General features: G+C 55.2%; 6 protein-coding genes across 6 annotated transcripts; all 6 read right to left on the bottom strand.

Annotated features, from left to right (window-relative positions):
* Nucleotides 1-1,530: 1,530 nt before the first annotated feature.
* IUM83_05003 (Amino Acid/Auxin Permease (AAAP) Family) lies at nt 1,531-2,988 on the bottom strand (the record flags this gene model as incomplete). The annotated part of the gene is made up of 1 exon (XM_067929111.1): nt 1,531-2,988. The coding sequence occupies one exon, from the start codon at nt 2,986-2,988 to the stop codon at nt 1,531-1,533; it is 1,458 nt and encodes a 485-aa protein (XP_067794832.1).
* An 852-nt stretch (nt 2,989-3,840) lies between these two features.
* IUM83_05002 (Amino Acid/Auxin Permease (AAAP) Family) lies at nt 3,841-5,328 on the bottom strand (the record flags this gene model as incomplete). The annotated part of the gene is made up of 1 exon (XM_067929110.1): nt 3,841-5,328. One exon carries the CDS (start codon nt 5,326-5,328, stop codon nt 3,841-3,843), a length of 1,488 nt encoding a protein of 495 aa, XP_067794695.1.
* An 8,509-nt stretch (nt 5,329-13,837) lies between these two features.
* Nucleotides 13,838-14,296, bottom strand: IUM83_05001 (uncharacterized protein; the record flags this gene model as incomplete). The annotated part of the gene is made up of 1 exon (XM_067929109.1): nt 13,838-14,296. One exon carries the CDS (start codon nt 14,294-14,296, stop codon nt 13,838-13,840), a length of 459 nt encoding a protein of 152 aa, XP_067794767.1.
* A 109-nt stretch (nt 14,297-14,405) lies between these two features.
* Nucleotides 14,406-14,834, bottom strand: IUM83_05000 (uncharacterized protein; the record flags this gene model as incomplete). Its single annotated transcript, XM_067929108.1, has 2 exons — nt 14,406-14,633; nt 14,715-14,834. 2 exons carry the CDS (start codon nt 14,832-14,834, stop codon nt 14,406-14,408), a joined length of 348 nt encoding a protein of 115 aa, XP_067794768.1.
* Nucleotides 14,835-15,994: 1,160 nt separating this feature from the next.
* On the bottom strand, nt 15,995-17,067 carry IUM83_04999 (Prephenate dehydratase; the record flags this gene model as incomplete). The annotated part of the gene is made up of 4 exons (XM_067929107.1): nt 15,995-16,041; nt 16,128-16,155; nt 16,232-16,261; nt 16,423-17,067. 4 exons carry the CDS (start codon nt 17,065-17,067, stop codon nt 15,995-15,997), a joined length of 750 nt encoding a protein of 249 aa, XP_067794831.1.
* Nucleotides 17,068-17,199: 132 nt separating this feature from the next.
* On the bottom strand, nt 17,200-18,637 carry IUM83_04998 (Prephenate dehydratase; the record flags this gene model as incomplete). Its single annotated transcript, XM_067929106.1, has 2 exons — nt 17,200-17,383; nt 17,448-18,637. The coding sequence occupies 2 exons, from the start codon at nt 18,635-18,637 to the stop codon at nt 17,200-17,202; spliced, it is 1,374 nt and encodes a 457-aa protein (XP_067794941.1).
* Nucleotides 18,638-18,942: the final 305 nt, after the last annotated feature.

Raw genomic sequence — 18,942 nt, 5'->3', positions numbered from 1 at the left:
CCAGGAACAAAGTAAACTGTATCAGCAGCCTGCGATAGCCGGAGCCTCCATATGCGAACGCCGGGGATGCGCTTGCCGGGCAAGTTGCCCAGGTAGGGAACGATGGGAAGCAAGAGCATCCTCGGTAAAACTGAGAGCGGATTTTCACCACCGTGGAGCGAGATATCCTTGCTCTCAGCATCGGAGCAGTGCACCGATTCGTGCTCGAAAGACCAACATGCGAATATGTGTAACTCAGTGTTCGGCAGCTGCCTGGAACGTTGTACAGTATCGTACTTCGCGTTAGTCCCGGCGGCTAGTGGTGCTGTTCCTTGTGAGCGTAGCACTGTTGTCCTTACTGGGTAGATCGTGGGCAACGCACGATTCCCGAGAACTGGTCACCCACAAGGGCCTCGCGAAGGCTGGGATGGAAATTTTCCGCTTGTCGGAACTGGGCACCTAATTTTCTCGTCCTCGACGTTTGATGTTTGGCGAGATCTCTAGGTGAATCGGCATCAACGTAAACTGACCTCAAAACGCTTTCCGGTTCATCACCTGTCCTGATTGGGAGCACCCTATTCCAGTTTAACCGAGTACTACATGTAGTTCAGCGACCCAGCCAACGCGTAGGCTTGGGAGCGTAAGCCTGCAGTAAACATAATGGTGACCGAGATCACGCGACATGCTACAGGGGTCTTTGTGGTTCCCGGGAGGGTCCAGCGCCGAAGTTGTAACAACCTTGATGTGTCGTGCTGCCAGTGTCGGCGACCTCTTATGCCTCGGGCGAAGTCGCCATAACCGCAACAAATACAAAAACAAATCTGACCCAAACCTTACAACTAACACTACTGTACACTAACTACCGACGCACCCGATACTCTGGCCATGACCGTCATCACTCGCCTGTACGATCGGGGGGGGGGGGGGGGGGGGGGGTATTTCACAACACGGTGCTTGATAAAGTAACAATAGAACTCGTCGGCAAACAACGACATGTTTCTCTGATTTGATGCCTTCGTCACCGACAACTTCAGAAACCAGGCTAAAGATTTGCATATGGGTAAAAGATTCTGCTGCAGAGTTCACATGGTTACCTGTTAGACCCATGCCGGTCTCCCCCGAGTCGAGAAGAACGTCTTCACAAGCGTGCGAGTCGCGGAGGGCCCTCCATTCTGTCTCCCCAGTGCCGAAAGTCGTAGACTGGCGGAACTACCTGTAGATCTTGGCAATGTGTACACGCGCAAGGAATTAATTAATCGCTAACGAATTCTCGCTACAGTAGTAACAGGTTCAGCAGGTGCAACTTGAAGTGAAAATGCGGTTCCTCCCCGTACATGATCAACAGGTGATTTTCCAGCTAGGAGGTTGAACTGATAATGGGGCCCATAGGAGAAAATGTGCGCGTTATTTTCTGTCTAATGGAGTTTACTACGGTACTAATTAACCACCAACACCCAATGCCGCGCTCAGTAGCAGCAGCGAGGTGGGTCGAGATCAGACAGGCAACTACTGTACGTTACGGAGCTAAGCCGTGAGCTTGGGTGAACGCGTTCAAGACTCGTGCTCCGCCGTGTAGTTGTAGAACACAGTGTTTTCATACTCAGGCTCGCAGTACGGGAAGAGAACATCCGAGTCCGACGGAGCAAACAGATTTTTGCCCGCCGTGTACGTGGAGTAGCAGCCAAGCACAAAGCACACCACGAACACAACGATGGCGGCAATCTTCTCGACCTTGGGCATGGTATCCCAAGCCTTGATCAGGTAGAAAGCCACCGGCAGCAGGATGCAACTCATGGTCAAGGACGAGGACCCCACAAAGTCGGCAAAGTCGGAGAAGTGGTCCTTGAAGAGAATGGAGAGCACCACGAGGATCACGGTCATGCACACGCGAAGAACGACGTACTTGAAAGCATTGGCGCCACGGTACTCGGCGGCCTCGACGTCGGTCTCTTCGTGGCAGTTGCAGTGGCACTTGCTTTCCACTGGCGCAGCGTCGGGCTGCTTCACAATGTCATCCGCCGGGCTGGCAGCCTCGATGTACTGCACGCCGCTCTCGACGTCCGCCGGCTTCACCGCCTTGTGCATACCCAGGATCACGCGCTCGGCAAAGTAGAAGGCAGGGTTCAACAGCACCGAAAACGCGGTCGTGATGTGGAGCTGCATGGCCAAGTACGCGAGCACCACAGCGCCCCAGTTCGGTTTGAAGCCCAGAGACGTCAGCCCAGTGCTCGAGTCCGGGTAGATCGTGTACAGGATGTTGCCAGAGATCTGGCAGCCCGCGGACGTGAAGGGCACAACGGACAGCACGACGAACAGGATCGAGATGATTCCCATCGTGAAGGTGATCACACGCGGCATGCGGTGCGGCTCCGTGTGCTGGCGCTGCAAGTCCGGGATGATGATACCGGCACCGTAGCTAAGCGCGAGGTTACCGAACGTGCCCGCCACCTGCGACAGGCTGACATCCGTCTGCGGGACGCTCGGATGGCCACGCATGCCGTGCATGACGACAGCCACGCCGATGACATCGGCCACGAGGGTGCCCACGCACCCCGCAAATGCAACACCGGAACCCTCTTTCAGCGTCGGCACGAGGCACAGCGGCAGCACCATCGCAGCCATCAGGATGATCCAGACCGTGGGGCTGAAAGCTCCGGGGAAGAGACCATCAAGAAGACCGCCGCCGAGCACCAGGAAGACGCACGGGACCAGGACGCACGAAGCCAACTGGGAGCCCGTGCACAGCCAGCGTCCGGTCTTGCCCATGGCCCATTCACCGAGATCGCCGAAGGTCACAACGGAGGTGGGCGCGAGCAGCATGACCTTGGACATGGCGATCGACGCGTAGACGTTGGCGAAAATCATGAAGGCCATGGCGACACTGGCGTACACGGGCCCAGCACGGGCGAAGTTGCCCGGTAGACCAAGCGTACCAATGCCGCAGACGCAACAGAAGAGGTTGAAGGAGATCTTGATGTCCTCGACCGTGAAGAACGCTTCCCTCGTCATGGTGGATCCGCTGGAAAGTGTTGACTTGAGTGTAGATCACGAAGTGAGTGGTGCTTGGCACTGCAGCGCGTGTCTGTCGCGTTGTACCGTTGTAGAAAAGTAGACGAACATGTTTAGATGCAGCCTTCCTCGTCCAGTCATGCGCGCTACGTGAGACAGACGAAGGAATTGAAGCGAGCAGCGCCGCTACTCCGGTGTTAGAGTTCCGGACACTGGTGCTATAGCTCAGGGCGATTCGGCGTGCCGGTGGCTCTGGCGACTGTCACCGCTGATAGAACAGATCTCCTCCGTGTTCCCCGAGTCACACGGAGAAACCAGTCCTCACACTCGCCGTGTCCAGGAAGGTTGTGGATCTTCGATCCTACAGTTCCTGGACTTGCTGTAGGATGCTTCGCAGTTCGTCTACTGTCTTCGTCTACTGCACATGAACGTTTTCTGTCGGAATACCGGCTACTGGTTCATGAACTAGTACACGTAGTAAATCGGTTTGAGCACCAGTATTCATGGCGGTTTCATTTATCGAGTGTGGCACAGATCAGTCGATGAATGAGCGACCCATGCCGTGGGGGGTGTCAAGCACAACCGATGGTTGTGCTTGACACGAAGTTTGGATTCCAGCAAAACCGAGGTAGTTTTCATAAAATGTCCGACTTACGACAATGCAGCGATTTCGTGTTGGGACTGCAACGTGAACACCACTGGTGCTTCGTCATTTTGATGATCCACACCTTGTCGTGTGCTCACCTGTAATAGACTCGCAAATACTGTACTGGGGACATGTTCATACGTACGACAGGCTTGACACACATCCATTCATCTACACTACGCGGTCTGCTCTCGACTTCTGTAGATTCAAGCTGCTTGGTTGTAGTAAATTGTGTTCTGGTACTTCGGCTCGCAGTACGGAAACGTGGCGTCCGAGTCCGAGGGTGTAAAGAGGTTTTTGCCTGCCGTGTACGTCGAGTAACAGCCCAGGACGAAGCACACGACTAGCACCGTGACGGCAGGGATCCTCTCGTACAACGGAACTTGGCTCCAGGTTTTGGTAAGGTAGAAGATCGTCGGCAGCAGGATGCAGTTGGCAGTGATGGCCGACGCTCCGACGAAGTCGGCGAAGTCTGAAAAATGATCCTGGAAAATGATCGACAGCACCACCAGGACGATGACGATGGTGACGCGCAGCACAATGTACTTGATCGTGTTCGCACCGCGGTATTCGGCCACCTCCGCCTCGTGGGCGTGGATTGGCTGGCGTTCAGCAGCAACAAGAGGAGGAACAAGAGAAGTCTTCGATCGACGGTCTGACGAGATGCTGATCCGCGCAACGTCGCTCTGTTTGGCGAGGTCCTCCACAGGTGTTCCAGCTGCTTGGTATAGCAGGCCGTTCTCGACGTCCTCCGGGGTCTGCTGGTGCATTCCCAGCACCAACCGCTCAGCGATGTAGAAGGCCGGGTTCAGAAGTACAGCAAACGCGATCGTGATGTGCATCTGCATGGCTAAGTAGGCGATCACGACGGAGCCCCATCTCGGCGCAAAGCCCACGGAAGTGAGACCAGTGGTCGAGTCTGGGTAGATCGTGTACAAAATGTTACCCCCGCCTTGGCAACCCATGGAGAAGTACGGCACCATCCCGATAACCATCAGCATGCACATGATGAAGATCATAGTAGCGCCCACAACGCGTGGCATGCGACTCGGCTCGCTGTGCTGGCGTTGCACGTCCGGGAGGACGATCCCTGCGCCGTAACCGAGCGAAAGACTGCCGAACGCACCGATGACTTGGCCCAAGTCGAGGTCAGGTGTCGGAATGCTCGGGTGGCCCTCCATTCCGTGGACGATGATAGCGATGGCGAGGCCGTCTGCAACCAGCGTGCCCATGCATCCCGCGAAAGCGGCACCTGCTCCTTCCTTTAGCGTCGGCACCAGACAAAGCGGAAGCACCGTCACCGTCATGAGAACAATCCAAACCGTGGGGCTGAAGGCACCTGGAAAGAGCCCATCAAGTAGCCCACCGCCGAGAACGAGGAAGACGCATGGGATGAGCAGGCAGGAGCCCATTTGCGAGAGCACTGCCAGCCAACGGCCGGTCTTGCCCATGCTCCATTCGCCCAAATCGCTGAACGTCTTGACGGAAGTCGGAGCCAGCAACAGCACCTTGGACATGGAGACCGAAGCGTAGATGTTGGCGAAGGCCATGAAGGCGGTGGCGAAGAAGCCCAGTACGGGGCCAGTGCGAGCGAAATTGCCCGGCATACCAAGCGTGCCAATGCCGCACATGCAGCAGAACAGGCTGAAGGCCATCTTGAAGTCCTCGAGTGTGAAGAACGGTTGTTTAGCCATGGCTCAGCAGCGGCAATATATTCTTGAAAGGTGAGGTTTGAGCGGAAGACGTCCAATTTGAAAGTGCCATGAGGAGAACAATGTATCGGAGGTGGCTTGACGTCGGAGCTGATGAAGACGAAAGCTCATCCTACAATGGTAGACAGTAGCACCGCCTGAAACGTCCCTGAAGGACACTTGTGTCTCCGGTGGTGCGACCAACGGGTTGGCTGCTTTTTGACTGTGTCACGAGCTCAAGTCCAATAAACAAGACGAACGAAGGCGTGTCGGCAAAACGCCACGCTGCGTGATGGTCGCTATCGACGGACACGAGGACCAAGGTGTACAGAAACTATTCCGGCGCAAGGACATGAGCCAGGGCGAAGCAGGTTTGGCTTGGAAGACTGCACGTGACAGCGATAGCTGCGCAACCATTTCCCATCTTGCTTGCAAGGAACGCTGGCCACGGTCGGCCTTGGCCACGCGGGTGCCTCCCGCGCTCTTCGTGAGCGCGCGCCTTACATGCATAGTATCGGCGGACACGAGCAGAGGCGCCACATGGACTGCGTTTCTCTAGATTGCCCCCGAGCTAGAGCTGCCCTGGAGCACGCAGGCTGAAGTCTGGCAACAATGCCAGCAGGATTGATTGATCCAGGTTGTACGAAGCTACTATAGCGCTTGGATTGGACAATGCCACTCGCTGGCAATAGGCAACACACGTTGACATCGAAGAGCTTTGGCCACCAAAGCTCTTCGCTGTCAACTTCAATTCTGAGGTTGCGAAGATGGTGAACACTTTTCTTGATTTTTCAGGAAAATGTTCACTAATGCGCCCCCGCTGCGTCAGGCTGTAGATGTGTGGTGGCGGCGCAAGCTGTCAGGAGACGTAGGTATTAATAGTGATGGTGGTTAGCGGACGTCGAAGCTCGAGCGGTATTTACATGTACTTCAACAGTTCATGGCGATCGCGTAGCAGGATGATGCACATCACGCGGGATCTTGGAGAGCTTCACGCCAGTCTACGTTCGTCTACAGTGCCGGCGTCACAATGGCATTTCATTAAAACACAAAAAAGCCTAGTCTTCTCGTCGATTCTGGTTTGCCCCTTTCGCTGCCAACGCAACCAAGTTACATGTATTGGGCTACCGTCGAACCACGGGTCTTGCGAGTGGAAAGAGTGTGTCCACGGTTGAAGATAACTGCGGTCATGCCATGTTTGATGAAACTCAAGTAATAAGTAAGTAAAAAAATGACTTGCATCCACAGTGCTTGCAGCAGCAAGCAGCATAAAATGTTTTTCGCGGCACAGCAACTAACACCTCGAAAGCATTCAGAACCATACACGATTGATGCTCGAAGTTCCTCATCGGAGAGCTGCTTGACGCGCTCATACATGTTAGCCGCCTACGAAGCTCGCAATTACTCATTAGTCAGTGAGGATCGACTACATCAGCACAGTTCTCGTTCTACGAATTCCCTTCAGCAAGTGCCCTCGCCCTCGGTGAAATTTAGACATTCGGGGCAAACCATGTCTGGACAGGAACAAGAAGACCGGATCCTTGTTGTGCTCCAAGTCGACGGCGTGGAAAGGAGCGAGAACGACCTAAGCGCGTTCCTCGGCACGTTCAAAGCCAAGGAGCTTCGCTCGGCGTGCACTAAGCTGCACCTTGGGGCTCAACGGCGTGCTTCGGTACAGGACCACAAGATCGGCTACGTCAATCTTCTTTGGGGGGTTTACAAGGCCAAATGTGATGGAGTGCCGGCGGCGCTAGAGGGGCCCAGCGCGATGACAAGACGAGCGACGAGGCATTGTCGATTCCGCTTGCTTAACGTCGTCTTCTCTGATGAGTTTGTGCATCGGATGATTGAGACAGATCAGATTCCGACCCGCCAAGCGCTGGGTCCTGACTGGGGCAGTCAACGCGGATTCTCCATAGTGGGTGGACGTCGCCGAAGCATACAATAACGATCGAGAGCACTACAACGGTTACGCTTCAGGTAGCCCCAGACCAGTCTACGCAGGTGTCAATCCGGCCATAACAGCGCCGCATTCTAGTGGCAAGCTCAAAAGTTTGTGGGATCAGATTGTTAAACGATACGACACGGCCCTATACAAATGGAAGAGGTCAGGCTCTCATGCGCCGTTTTGGAATTATTGCGATGGACATGTGGATGCACTCTACATGGAGGATTGGCTGACTACTCGCGAGGATCGCCGAGAACAGATAGTGGGAATGTTGCCAGCAGCGGCTCAAATGACGACCTTACCAAGCTCTAGCGACTCCGCATCGGAGCCGTCTCAGCAGGATTCAAGTTCTGGGCGTCCTCCTAAACGACGCCACTATCTTACTACTGCTGAGGAGCGCATTCTCGAGTTTATGGAAAAGAATCGAGAGGAGGAACTGACACGGGAGCGACTGCGAGAAGAGGCTTCAACGAAAGGTAATTACAGTGATATCATGGTCTTGCCCGCTGCTGTGCAAACTGCCTTTGCAACGCTTAACGCGTTCAAGGCAGCCCATGCAACTCCTGACCAAATCGAAGGAGCAGAGTTTGTTGTCAACAAACTCATGTCACGCTGGAAGCAGGCTGCCGAGAAGGCCACTGTCACGTGATCTGTAGAACGGAGTCTTGCGGAGGACTTGAGATAGAGTAGGAAAATTGAAGACTGATAGATTGAATGAAGCAAATGAAAGGAGCTCTGGGCTACGGCTGTTACCTGGCTCCAGAGGGAGCTTGCGTGTGCCTGTCAGTCCGTTGGGAAACGGACGCTGCTAGTGTTGGTTTCAGGTTGCTGGATGCAGGTTGTTGCAAGTTGGTAGGCAGACTGACGATGCATCATCGTCACAGTTCCTCCCTTAGACGCGCAGTAGCGCGAGTTTTCGGTAATGTGTCGAGGTAGCGGCGAATAAGCCCGATGACTTGACTCAGATTTTGAACCGGTTCCCATGAAGGGCTGATCGTAGAATCCTGCCATCGTACGAAGTATTGCGTCTGGCCGTGGCGCCTCCGATGCTTGGTGATCGCGGCAACGAGGTGACCCACGGCTCCATCAGCTGTAAGCACGGGTTGAACTCGGTTGATCCTACTGGCGGAGGCGTCATGATGATATGGCCGAAGCATGGAGACGTGAAATTCGGGAAAAAGTCGGAGCCCGGGTGGTAAATCGAGTTTATAGCGATCGGGGCCCGTGATGCTTGTCACGCGGTAGGGTCCGATGAATCTTGCGGCAAATTTTCGCGCACCATCCGTACCGACGTGATCCAATTCGAGGTTGCGAGTGTTTAGTAGTACATCATCGCCAACGCTGTAGGTGGTGTGAGGTCGGTTTTGTCGTAGTTACGCTGCCAATTGGCCTGAGCCGCAGCAATAGCGTCGCGAGCTTGACCGAGAATTGTCTGTTGATGCTCGAGAAATGAAGTTGCCTGCCGCTGCTTCGGGGTTGGACGTGGGATGACGCAGTCTGCCACCGACCGAGGTTCGTAGCCTAAATCCGCCATGAATGGTGACATCCCGATAGACTCGTGGTTGCGGGAGTTGTAGGCGAATTCAGCAAGAGGTAGTAGCTCGTCCCAATTGCTCTGATGCGGGTTCACGAAGTGGCGAAGATATTCAGACAGCACCTTATTGGTGACCTCCGACTGCCCATCGGTGGAGGGTTTAAATGCTGTACTGAGGTTCAGCCTGGTACTTTGAAGGTCCATGATGTTTTTCCACAGGCTAGAAGTAAATTTTGCGTCACGATCAGAGACGATAGACATGGGTAATCCGTGGAGCCGCTGGTAAAGTCTCGAAAGAGCTTTGCCGTCTCGCGAGTGGTCGCGTTTGATTTGGTAGGCAGGAAGTGAGTCCTCTTCGTAAGTCGGTCCACAATAAAGAAAATTGCATCGAAACCCGTATCGGTCTGGGGCAAATTCGTCATGAAATCCATGCTGATGTCGGTCCAGCGCTGCTCGGGAACCTCCAAAGGGTGAAGATGCCCGGTTGGTTTGCCGCGAATGTACTTGTTCCGCTGACAAAGTTCGCATGTCTCGACATAGGAGCGGATAGACTTCACCATGCCAGGCCAATAGTATTTAGACGCGACGAGTAGTTGTGTCTTGGCCTGTCCAGGATGACCGCGAGTCGGTGTGTCATGCTCTTCGTGTATGATGGTATTTATCAGCGCAGTGTCGGCTGGAACACACACTCGAGCCGGCGCGCCAGGTCGAATCCGAAAGAAAAGCAGACCATCTAAGAGCTCGAAGCGCTGATATTTGCGCGGCCGAGTTGAATTCGTCGTGAGTGAACTCCAAATTGGCCCAAAATATTTGTCCGAAGGGTAAAGGCGACTGCATTCCGCCGAGATATCGACCGGTGTTGAAGTTGAGTGGGCAAATAGTGCTTCTTCGTCGGTTGGTTCTGGACCAGTAAGCGACTTTAACAAAGCCGAAAGGCTTACTGCTCGGCTGGTACCGTCGTTCCAGCTCGGATTGCGCGAGATTGTGTCAGCCACCACGTTTGTTGCACCCGGGACCCACTTGAATTGAGGTTGAAAAAGTGCGAGCTCGTTCAGCCATCTAGCAAGTCTCTGAGAGCACGTCTGCTGTTGTAAGATGCCTTCGATCGTGCGGTGGTCAGGATTTATGAAGAATGGTCGGTCGATCAGATAGACCTTCCAAACTCGCATCGCGTGTAGCGCAGCTAACAATTCCTTTTCGCGAGCAGGATAAATGAGTTCCGCCCTTGAAAGCTTACGCCCATTGAAAGCGATGATCCGCTCGCGACCGGAATCGTCGTACTGGAAAAGGTACCCCCCGATTGCGAAGTCTGAAGCGTCCATACTGACGTGAAATGGTTTTGAGAAATCTGGGTGCGCGAGGACTGGTGGGGAAGCCAGCTTACGCTTGAGCTCATCAAATGCGTGCTGCTCCTTCTCGCCGAAGGTGATTGGGTCGCGGCGGCTCTTGCCTTTTGTCAGTTCGGTGAGCGGGGCCATCAGGTCGCCGAAGCCATCGCAGTACTTCATCACATAGACGCAGGTACCGAGAAAAGACTGCAGCTCTTGCTTCGTGCGAGGTGTCGGCCAGTCTTTATCACTTGAATTTTGCTGGGGTCCATTCGAATGCCATCCTTTCCGACAAAATCACCGAGACATGGGATCTCAGTGGCACAAAATGTGCACTTCTCGATCTTGATGTAGAGATGTTGCTCAGCGCACCTTGTTAGCACTTTCTCCAAGGCGACGACGTGGTCATCGATCGAGTCGGAGGAGGTGAACACGAAAAGGTCGTCGAAGTACGTCTGGCAGCAGGACTGGAGATCCGAGAATACCGCTAGCACGAGGCGGTTAAACGATGACGGGCTGCTGGAAATGCCCATCGGAGTCACTAAGTACTCGAAGAGGCCGTCTGGGGTAGCGAATGCAGTAAAGGGTATCGATTCTTCGACCAGCTTGACTTGAAAAAATCCCCACAGCAAGTCCATTGCTGAAAACAGCTTGACCTTGGCCATCGCGCGCAGAATATCGTCCTTCCGTGGGATTGGATTCGCAGGAACGCGAATTTTTGTGTTCAACCCCCTGAAATCATGAACTATTCGCCATTCCCCGGTACGCTTCTTGACACAGAAGGTTGGGGCGCAGTACGGTGAAGTGGAGGGCCTGATCATCTTGGCGTCCAGCATCTCAGCCGTCCACGCACGGATAGCCTCACGTTGCTCGGCAGAAACCGGGAATTGTTTGCGGTGAATAGGAACGTCGTCTTCTAGCTCGATCTTGGCGTCCGTACCAGCTTGGCGGGTGGGGGGAACGGCTGGAAGATGACTGCGAAAAACTTTATCGCGGAATTTGATCACAAGCGGGTAAGCAGGAGACGTTTTCAGCTTTTCCCACGCCAGGTCTGCCTTGCTGGGTTCATCACTGGGGTTCACAAAGAAGCAGAACTCGTTGTCGCATTCACGAAGGAGGCGACGTAGGTGACGAGGTCGAACTAGCCTCGTAGTTCCAACATCCGAGTGATGCCCATGTAAATAGTAATAGTTGAGAAGTGCTTCGTCATCCGATTGGTCGGTACGTCGGGTGCTGCCGCGACGTTGCCCTGCAATACATCGCGCAGGCTGTACGGGGACGCACGGGTGAAAAGCAAGTGCAGATAGTCGGTCGCGTGGTCGGACAGTTTTGAGCTTCCAATCAATATCGGGGTTGGTGTCCACTAGCCACGGCATACCGAGGAGAATATCCTTTCCTTCAGGAATATCCAGTACAAAAGCTTTGGAGCTGTAAGGAGGGAATCCGTCCAAAGCAAACTTGAGCGTGACGACTCGTCTTGGAATAATCGTGGTTGAGCCGCTCCCCAAGCGAATTATAAGGGGTTTAGAGTAGTCTCGAACAGGCAACTGCAGAGACTCAACGAGTCGTGGTGATACCGCGTTGAACGAAGCACCACTATCGATAAATGTAGATGCAGCATGGCTACCGACACGGCCATGCTGCTCTAGGTAACCATAAATTTTGTTGGAGGTCGATCTGAAGACCGCTTCGTCAGTGCCATAGTTGAAGCTCTGAGAGGCGATATGAGACCGAACCTTGGCTTGACGGCTTGCAGTCGCATGGCGGGCGGCTGAAGCGTCAGACTCGGTGGGGCGCCAGCCCACCGAGTCACCTAATTTTGGCTTGCCACCACCACCTTGGTGCCGATCTGGGCAGGCAGGTGCGATGTGGCCCTCCACACCGCAGTGGTGACAAGTGGGTACAAAACCAGTCACTTTAGGCTGACTAGCCCCGAGGCGGGTTTGCTCTTCCGGAAATTGGGCTTAGTCGAACCGGCAGCGTCAAGTCGAGTTGAAGCCGAAGTTGAAGTTGACCCCGAACCCTTCTGATTCTGATTCTGGGGTTGATTCTGGCGGAACTTCGAGGGCTTGCGCGCGTCTTCAAAGCGCTGCGCGTGGTCGATAGTTTCTTGCAGTGTCAACGGGATGTTCTGGGAGATGTGGCTCGAGGTATCTGGGCGCAGATTCTCTTGGTACAGCCAGCGCTTAACCATTTCTGGCAGTTCCAGCGATGATTGGGACAGCAGCAGCATGAATTTGGATGTATATTCGTGCTGCGTGCCCGTCACCTGGAGATCGTGCAATTTTGAGAGTAGTTTGAACTCGAAATCGCTTTCACGAAAGTGAACACGAATCTGCTGTTTAAAGAGGAACCAAGTCCGAGGCTGGTCACCGAGGATGTTCTTGAACTCTCGGTACCAGGACATGGCATCCGGTCCCAGAAACAGGACGACCATGTCGACAAATCGCGAGTCGCAGCTGTCGCGCTCGACAGCAAAGCTGCTCAGGTGTTCTTCGAAAGAAAAGAGCCATAGTTCTAGGTCCTCGCCAGCTCGCCCGTAGAACTTCTGAGGGTCGGTTTTGTGCTTCTGGCGAGTATCACGAGACTGTTGCTCAAACATCTCGCGCTGAAAGTTGCTTTGATGCTCCATGAAGGATTGAAATTGCAGTTGTTGCAGCTGCATGGCTTGTTGCTGCATGGTCATCATGTGCAGCAGCTGACCCAGAAATGCGTCACTAGTGCCCACCCCGGGTTGTGGCATGGCCGCACCGGGAAATTGCGGGGGTGGTGACGTTGAAGATGATGCACTCGGGCCTTGCGGCGCCGGTGTGCGAGTTGAATTAGTAGCAGGCCGCCCTGGCGTCGGAGATTGATCCATGTCGTTGTCGTCGGTCCTTGGTTGCTGGCGCGGTCTCAGGTTCGGCGATGTATCTTCAGTAGCGCGGGGAGTCTTGGGTCTTGGCATGCAGTTAAATCGCACTTAGTCGGGTATACACGGTAGTGCCTCGAATACGGTCGTACAGAGTTTTCACTCCTAATTTCGAAATTGTCACGTGATCTGTAGAACGGAGTCTTGCGGAGGACTTGAGATAGAGTAGGAAAATTGAAGACTGATAGATTGAATGAAGCAAATGAAAGGAGCTCTGGGCTACGGCTGTTACCTGGCTCCAGAGGGAGCTTGCGTGTGCCTGTCAGTCCGTTGGGAAACGGACGCTGCTAGTGTTGGTTTCAGGTTGCTGGATGCAGGTTGTTGCAAGTTGGTAGGCAGACTGGCGATGCATCATCGTCACAGCCACTCGTGATTCTAATTCGTAATAGTTAGATTTGATCTCTCTCACTTAGCTTTGATACTAAAACCTAGACGAGTGAACCTGGCCCCACGAATTTTAGCCTGGTTGTTATCATAGCTCAAAACCGAGTCAATTGTCCTGCCATGGCGTCTCGCAAACAATCTGAGGTCCTCGTGAACAGGATCGGGATACCGGGCGATGATGTCGCCCACCCCGGTCGAGTCGAGATCGCCTGATCGGAAGCATGACTCTCGCCCAATGCAGGGTCCGCCGGACGAACATAAGAAACACACCCTGAGAGTCTCGCCCCCGTCCACGAGGGGCTCGCACCAACTTTGAGAAAATTTCGGTATTGTAGCGAGCTCGGAAGACTTTACGTGCCATTTTGCATTTTGTGTCTTAGTGAGGAAGGGGCATCGACTACTGTGGTTCAGAACTGCAGGGCTCGACGCACGGGCGGACTGGGGCGCAGCAGCTCTCGGATCCTGTGCATGGCTCGGTAGGCGTCGAGGATGGTCTCACGCATCACCCCCCGTGTCTCGATCTCCTCCATGTGATTTACCGCCGCCGTGACAATGTCGAGACACTCGTCGTACGCGATGGCCACGGCCAGACTGCGCGGTTCGCGAGCCAGGGTCACCATCCGCTCGGCGGCGGCGAAGATGGCACGCGAGCACGTCTCGAGCGTCGGCGGGTGTTGTTGTTGTTGACCACTGTCATTGTCGCTATCGCTGTCATCGTCGCATTCGGAAGTCCAGGCGATGGTGGAGCTGCCGCAGCTATATCGGACCGTCGACATAGTTCTCACCAGCTCCGTCGCTCGTAGGTCGTAGCTGTACGCTGGGGTGACGATGTGGTGCGCCGCGCCGATGGTGTCCGGGGTGCTCATGCTGCGCGCTCTACTGCCGTCTTTCTTGGTTTTTAGCGGCGACTTCAGGTGTGAAGGTGGGCGGATGTGAGGATCCACGCTCGAGAAAGTACTTCCACCTGTGTTTGCATTACTTTTGCTTGGCGTTGAGTCGAGAGGCCTGGAACTTGTGCGGTGAAAGTGCGCTCTGCGTCACGGATAGGTTCACGTCTGGGAGGCTGTTATGGCGATAAGCGGTGCGCCTTGTTGGGATGATCGGGTCTCGGCGATCTACAGCGCTCAGATTGGCTGTTGGAGGATCGATAGCTGGTGCGGACCGCGTGTCGTCCTCGAATCCTAAAGGCATGCTCATGACAGACTGTTGAACCGTCAGCAAGTTTGTCATGACGTCTTGTGTCTGCGTCTCTACTCCTGCACCGGTCAAATTCGAAGTACTTACTAGCCCGCGATTGCTACCTGTCGGTGCGACAGTCTTCTTCGTTAGTAAACTCGTATCGGCAGTTGGGTTGCGGTGAGGCAGCGCCGCTTTCGCGTAGATGAAGCAGTCGCTCGTCGCCATTGCATTTGCGCCAGTTGTCATCACTGCCTGCGTGCCTTTTCCTCCATCAAGAATGTCATCAAGTGTATCCGAGCTGTTCCCAGGTCCACCTCCGCTCGAAAGTTGATTCGGCGCCGTATTGGCTCCCGATCGGGGGGTTCTTGGAGTTGCCACAGAAGGTCTTCGTGGCGGCACGGCTGTATTAGGCCCGAACATTGGTTTTCCGGACATGCTAGTCGCCACCGAGCTCACAACCTTGAGTATCTGCTGCATTCGCTTCTGGGAGGTGTCGCTTGAGTCCTGTAGTTCGAGTCGTAGTACTTGCATTTTCGAGGAAAGCTGAGAATGCGAAGACCGCAATGCAGCCACCGCGTCCTCAGCAGCGCGACGCGTACTTTCAAGCTGCAATTGATGCGCAGTCTCATGGCTTTCGATACGCCGTTGAAGCGCTTGCAACTCTTGCTCGTGTGCAAATTGCGCAGTTGCAACCGTAGCAAGAGATTTCTCAAGCTCAGACATTCTTGCAGGGTGGGCTGCAATTTGTTGCTGGATCTGGCGTAACATGGCTCGAATTTGTCCGTCGCTCTCAGCTCGAGCTTTTTCCAGCGCTTGAATGGATCGTGCTTGTTGGCCCCAAGAGTGCATCGAATCGTCCATTCGCTGCTGGAGTTCATCGACAAGCGTATCCTGCTTTGTGATTGCTGCATGTGCCTCGTTTTGCACGTACGCCATCTGCGTAGTGCATCTTTGAAAGAGTTCGTGTTGAGCCTTTGCCACGTCGCGGCGCATCAACTCGATATCGGTAACAACTGCAAGTCGTGCCATAGCTGTGAATGAGCTATCCTCAATTCCGCTGCCTTCATCGCTCGAGACGCGGTTGCTTTCAGTTCGCTGTTGCTGTCCGTGGTAGACGTTTGAGCTCCAAGCGCTAATGAGGTGTAACTCTTCAACAATGCGAGCGAGATAGCACTGAACACTGCGCGCAAGATCAGCACAGTTTCCACATTCCTGGCATCCGAGGTCGATAGTCGAGGACATAGAGCACACGTAGGATCGTCCCAGTCCTTCGTCATCATCTCCTGGATGCAAACCCGATTCATTACCCTGCTGCAAGCTGCCAGCACACCCAAGGTGTTCATGTAAGTCGCCAACCTCAAACATAACAGCCATTTTCAGCTGACTTAACCCCACAATGCAAACTGGGATAACAAGTAAGTTGGGGTGTGGCCTTCATGAACACACAGAAATAGCGACCAAGCAACTTTTTCAGTGCTCAGACGTCCAGGCAGTTAGGAACAGAAAGTGTGAACGCACTCATCTGTCCAATGCAGTCCGAAGCAAACTGTTTGCATTTTAAGATATGGACCAAGTTTAGTTTCGCAATGCGTTCTGCACAAATATAAAAACACACGACGTACATTCAAAATGAAGCTGTGGTGTCTTGCTTGCTTCATCAAAAGAACAGTCCGTTGGAGCCTTGGTTCATGTCAGTAGTGGACGCAGCTTATATTGCGAGATGCAGCGATTCCGTGACAAAATTGTCTCGGCGCTGTTGTGTCAGCTTGACATGCCCCAACTGATCCCTGAGCGCCGCATTCTCCTGACTTACACGAAGCAGTTCGTTGCGGTACAGTACATTCTTCCGCTCGGCCAGGAAGCGGCACTTTTGCTCTCGAGCGAGCGTCTCCTCCATCCCACGCAGCTTCCCTTCTAGCTCCTGCATCGCCGCCGCATCACTCGAAGTCGACGTCGAGCTCACAGGCACCGTCGACGCTACAGCCGAAGCACTCGCGCTCAGTCGCTGGAACATCGTCCAGCCCTTGGGTTTGCCCTTCTCCTCTGCCTCGGTGGTAGCCTGTTCGTGCTGCACTTTGGTCTCGCTCTGCTGCTGGTTCTCCTCTGGAGCCTCCACTTGTGTCTCCGGCGACGCCTCGACCTGCTTACCTGGCGGGCGCTGGAAAACCAGCGTCACGGGGCCCCTAGGCACCTGGCGGAGCTGCTCCACGATCTGCGGGAATCGCAGAGTGGACACGTCGCTGTCGTTCACGGACAGCAGCAAGTCTCCGGGCGCAATAGCGCCGCTGGCCTCCCCCGGCCCGAGCGCCCCGGACGGGAGGCGGTAGAACGGCACGCGTGTGTCCACGACCGCGTGGGTGGCGTCTGCCGCGGCTGCGAAGTAGATGCCGAGGCCATACGCGCCCTTGACGAGCTCCACGGAGTAGCACGAGGCTTCGGGCGAGGTGGTCGAAGCCATGCCAATCAACCAAATGCGATCTTTCGGTGCGCGTCTCTTCGCAGGAGATGGCTACATTGGAAGATTTTTCGATGACTCACTCATGCGGACAACCTGTCCTCCTCAGTTCAAAATTTGATCTACGTGCAGTGTTCAGCATGCAATGGCATTGACGACGCTCTTCCAGCGTGGGGGCTCGACGTTAGCCTTGCCGCCGCTGCTGGAGTAGGTGCCGAGGTCTTTGACCCAAAGCGCGAACTCCTCCAAGTTCCCGCGGAGCCGCGCCTCCTGAGTCGGGTCCTTGCTTGTGATGTAGTCGATGTAGAAAATGTAGTCCCTGTTCGGCATGTCAGTGATCAGCTGTGCGAGCCACCTTAAGTGAAAGTAGGGTTGCAACATACCAGTGCGTGGTCTGGGCGTTGAAGAGGCTGCCGGCGGTGGCCGCAGGTCGGCTCTCGATCTTGACGATCATCACGTTGCGCAGCGCAAAGGCCGACACGATCTTGAACAAGGCCTGGGGTTCATTGGGCACAGCTACGACAATGCTGGACTTGGTGGTCGTGTGTGGACGCGCAGAGTCGCCAGGAGCGGCGCCCAGCGGCAGCGGCGACGCATCAAGACGTCCGAGAATCATGTACCGCGTCTCGCTGTTGAGCTCGTCCCCGACACCGCGCTCGAGCACGACGAGTCCGTGCGCCAGCGCTGCCTGCTCACTGGCAATGGCTGCCACGTGACGCTTGTATTCCTGCTTGACCGTCTGGCACGCGCCGGCGCTGTCCCACGCAGCGTTGCGCTCGATGATGGCGCCGGTCCTGCGCTCCATGGCGCAGATGAAGCTCTCGCAGTGGTCGAGCACCGCCGGGTGCGACGACAGCTGCTTGATCTCGCTCATGGCCACGCCGGGCAGCGCGCAGAGACACAGCTCCTGCACGCACGCCACCTCGCCCACGATCTTGAGGTGCGAGGCCACCAGCCGGTCCAGGTTGCCGTGGAACGTGCCGGAGATGGAGTTCTCCACGGGCAGCACGCCGAACTGCAGCTCGCCGCGCTCGACGGCCTCCACCACGTCCGTCATGTGGGACAGCCCGATGGTCATGAAGTCGCTCGGGCGCAGCACCTTGGCGGCCCGCAGCTCCTCGAACGCGGCCTTGGCCGCCACCTCCGAGAACGCGCCCTCCTTGCCCTGGAAGCCCACCAGCACGAAGCTGGCGGACAGCGCGGCGTCGTCCTTCTCCCCCGTCTTGTGCTCCGCCTGCTTCTTGAGCCTCTTGCGTCCGCCGGGCGCCTTTCCCTCCGCTCCTCGCTTGGCTGCGACTGGCGCTGCAACTGGCGCCGTCGTGGGGCGGCGGCCGGCGCCGGGCAGCCGCTTGGCGCCCGGGTGCAGCGCCAGCAGCTCCGCCTCCTTGTCCCGCCACGCGCGCACGCAGTTGCGGTCCACGCCGAACTGGCGCGCCACTGCACGCAGCGATTGGCTGCGGGAGGCCGCCACCACCTTCAGCTTCTCCTCCACGGTGAAGCTGCGCTTCTTGTCGCCCTTGGCGGCCGTCGTGGGCGCCGCGCTGCTGCCAGCGTCCTCCTCGGCGTCCGACATTTTTGGGGGAGAATTTGCAATTTGGTCAGGTTTTTGACTGGGAATTTGCAATTCGGCCAGGCGTTTGATGATCAGTCGGCACTTTCGAAACTTGGAATTGGAGCACACCTAAAATTAAAATAGCTAAGCTGCAGCCATGCAACCTTATGTGTATTGGTCCCAACGTTGGAGTAGTTAGAAAAAAGGACTACAGCGAGAAGTAGAGAACGGGAGCTTAGAGCTCATTCCACAAAACACCGACTGGCCTCGCAGGTGGCCTTTGCCGCCTCCTCGTCAACCACATTTCTTGAGTCGCTTCACAACCG

Source organism: Phytophthora cinnamomi, assembly GCF_018691715.1.
Source record: "Phytophthora cinnamomi strain GKB4 chromosome Unknown Contig23, whole genome shotgun sequence".
Taxonomy (NCBI): Eukaryota; Oomycota; class Peronosporomycetes; order Peronosporales; family Peronosporaceae; genus Phytophthora; species Phytophthora cinnamomi.
Note: the sequence above shows the minus strand (reverse complement) of the source record. Positions and strands in the feature narration are given on the sequence as shown.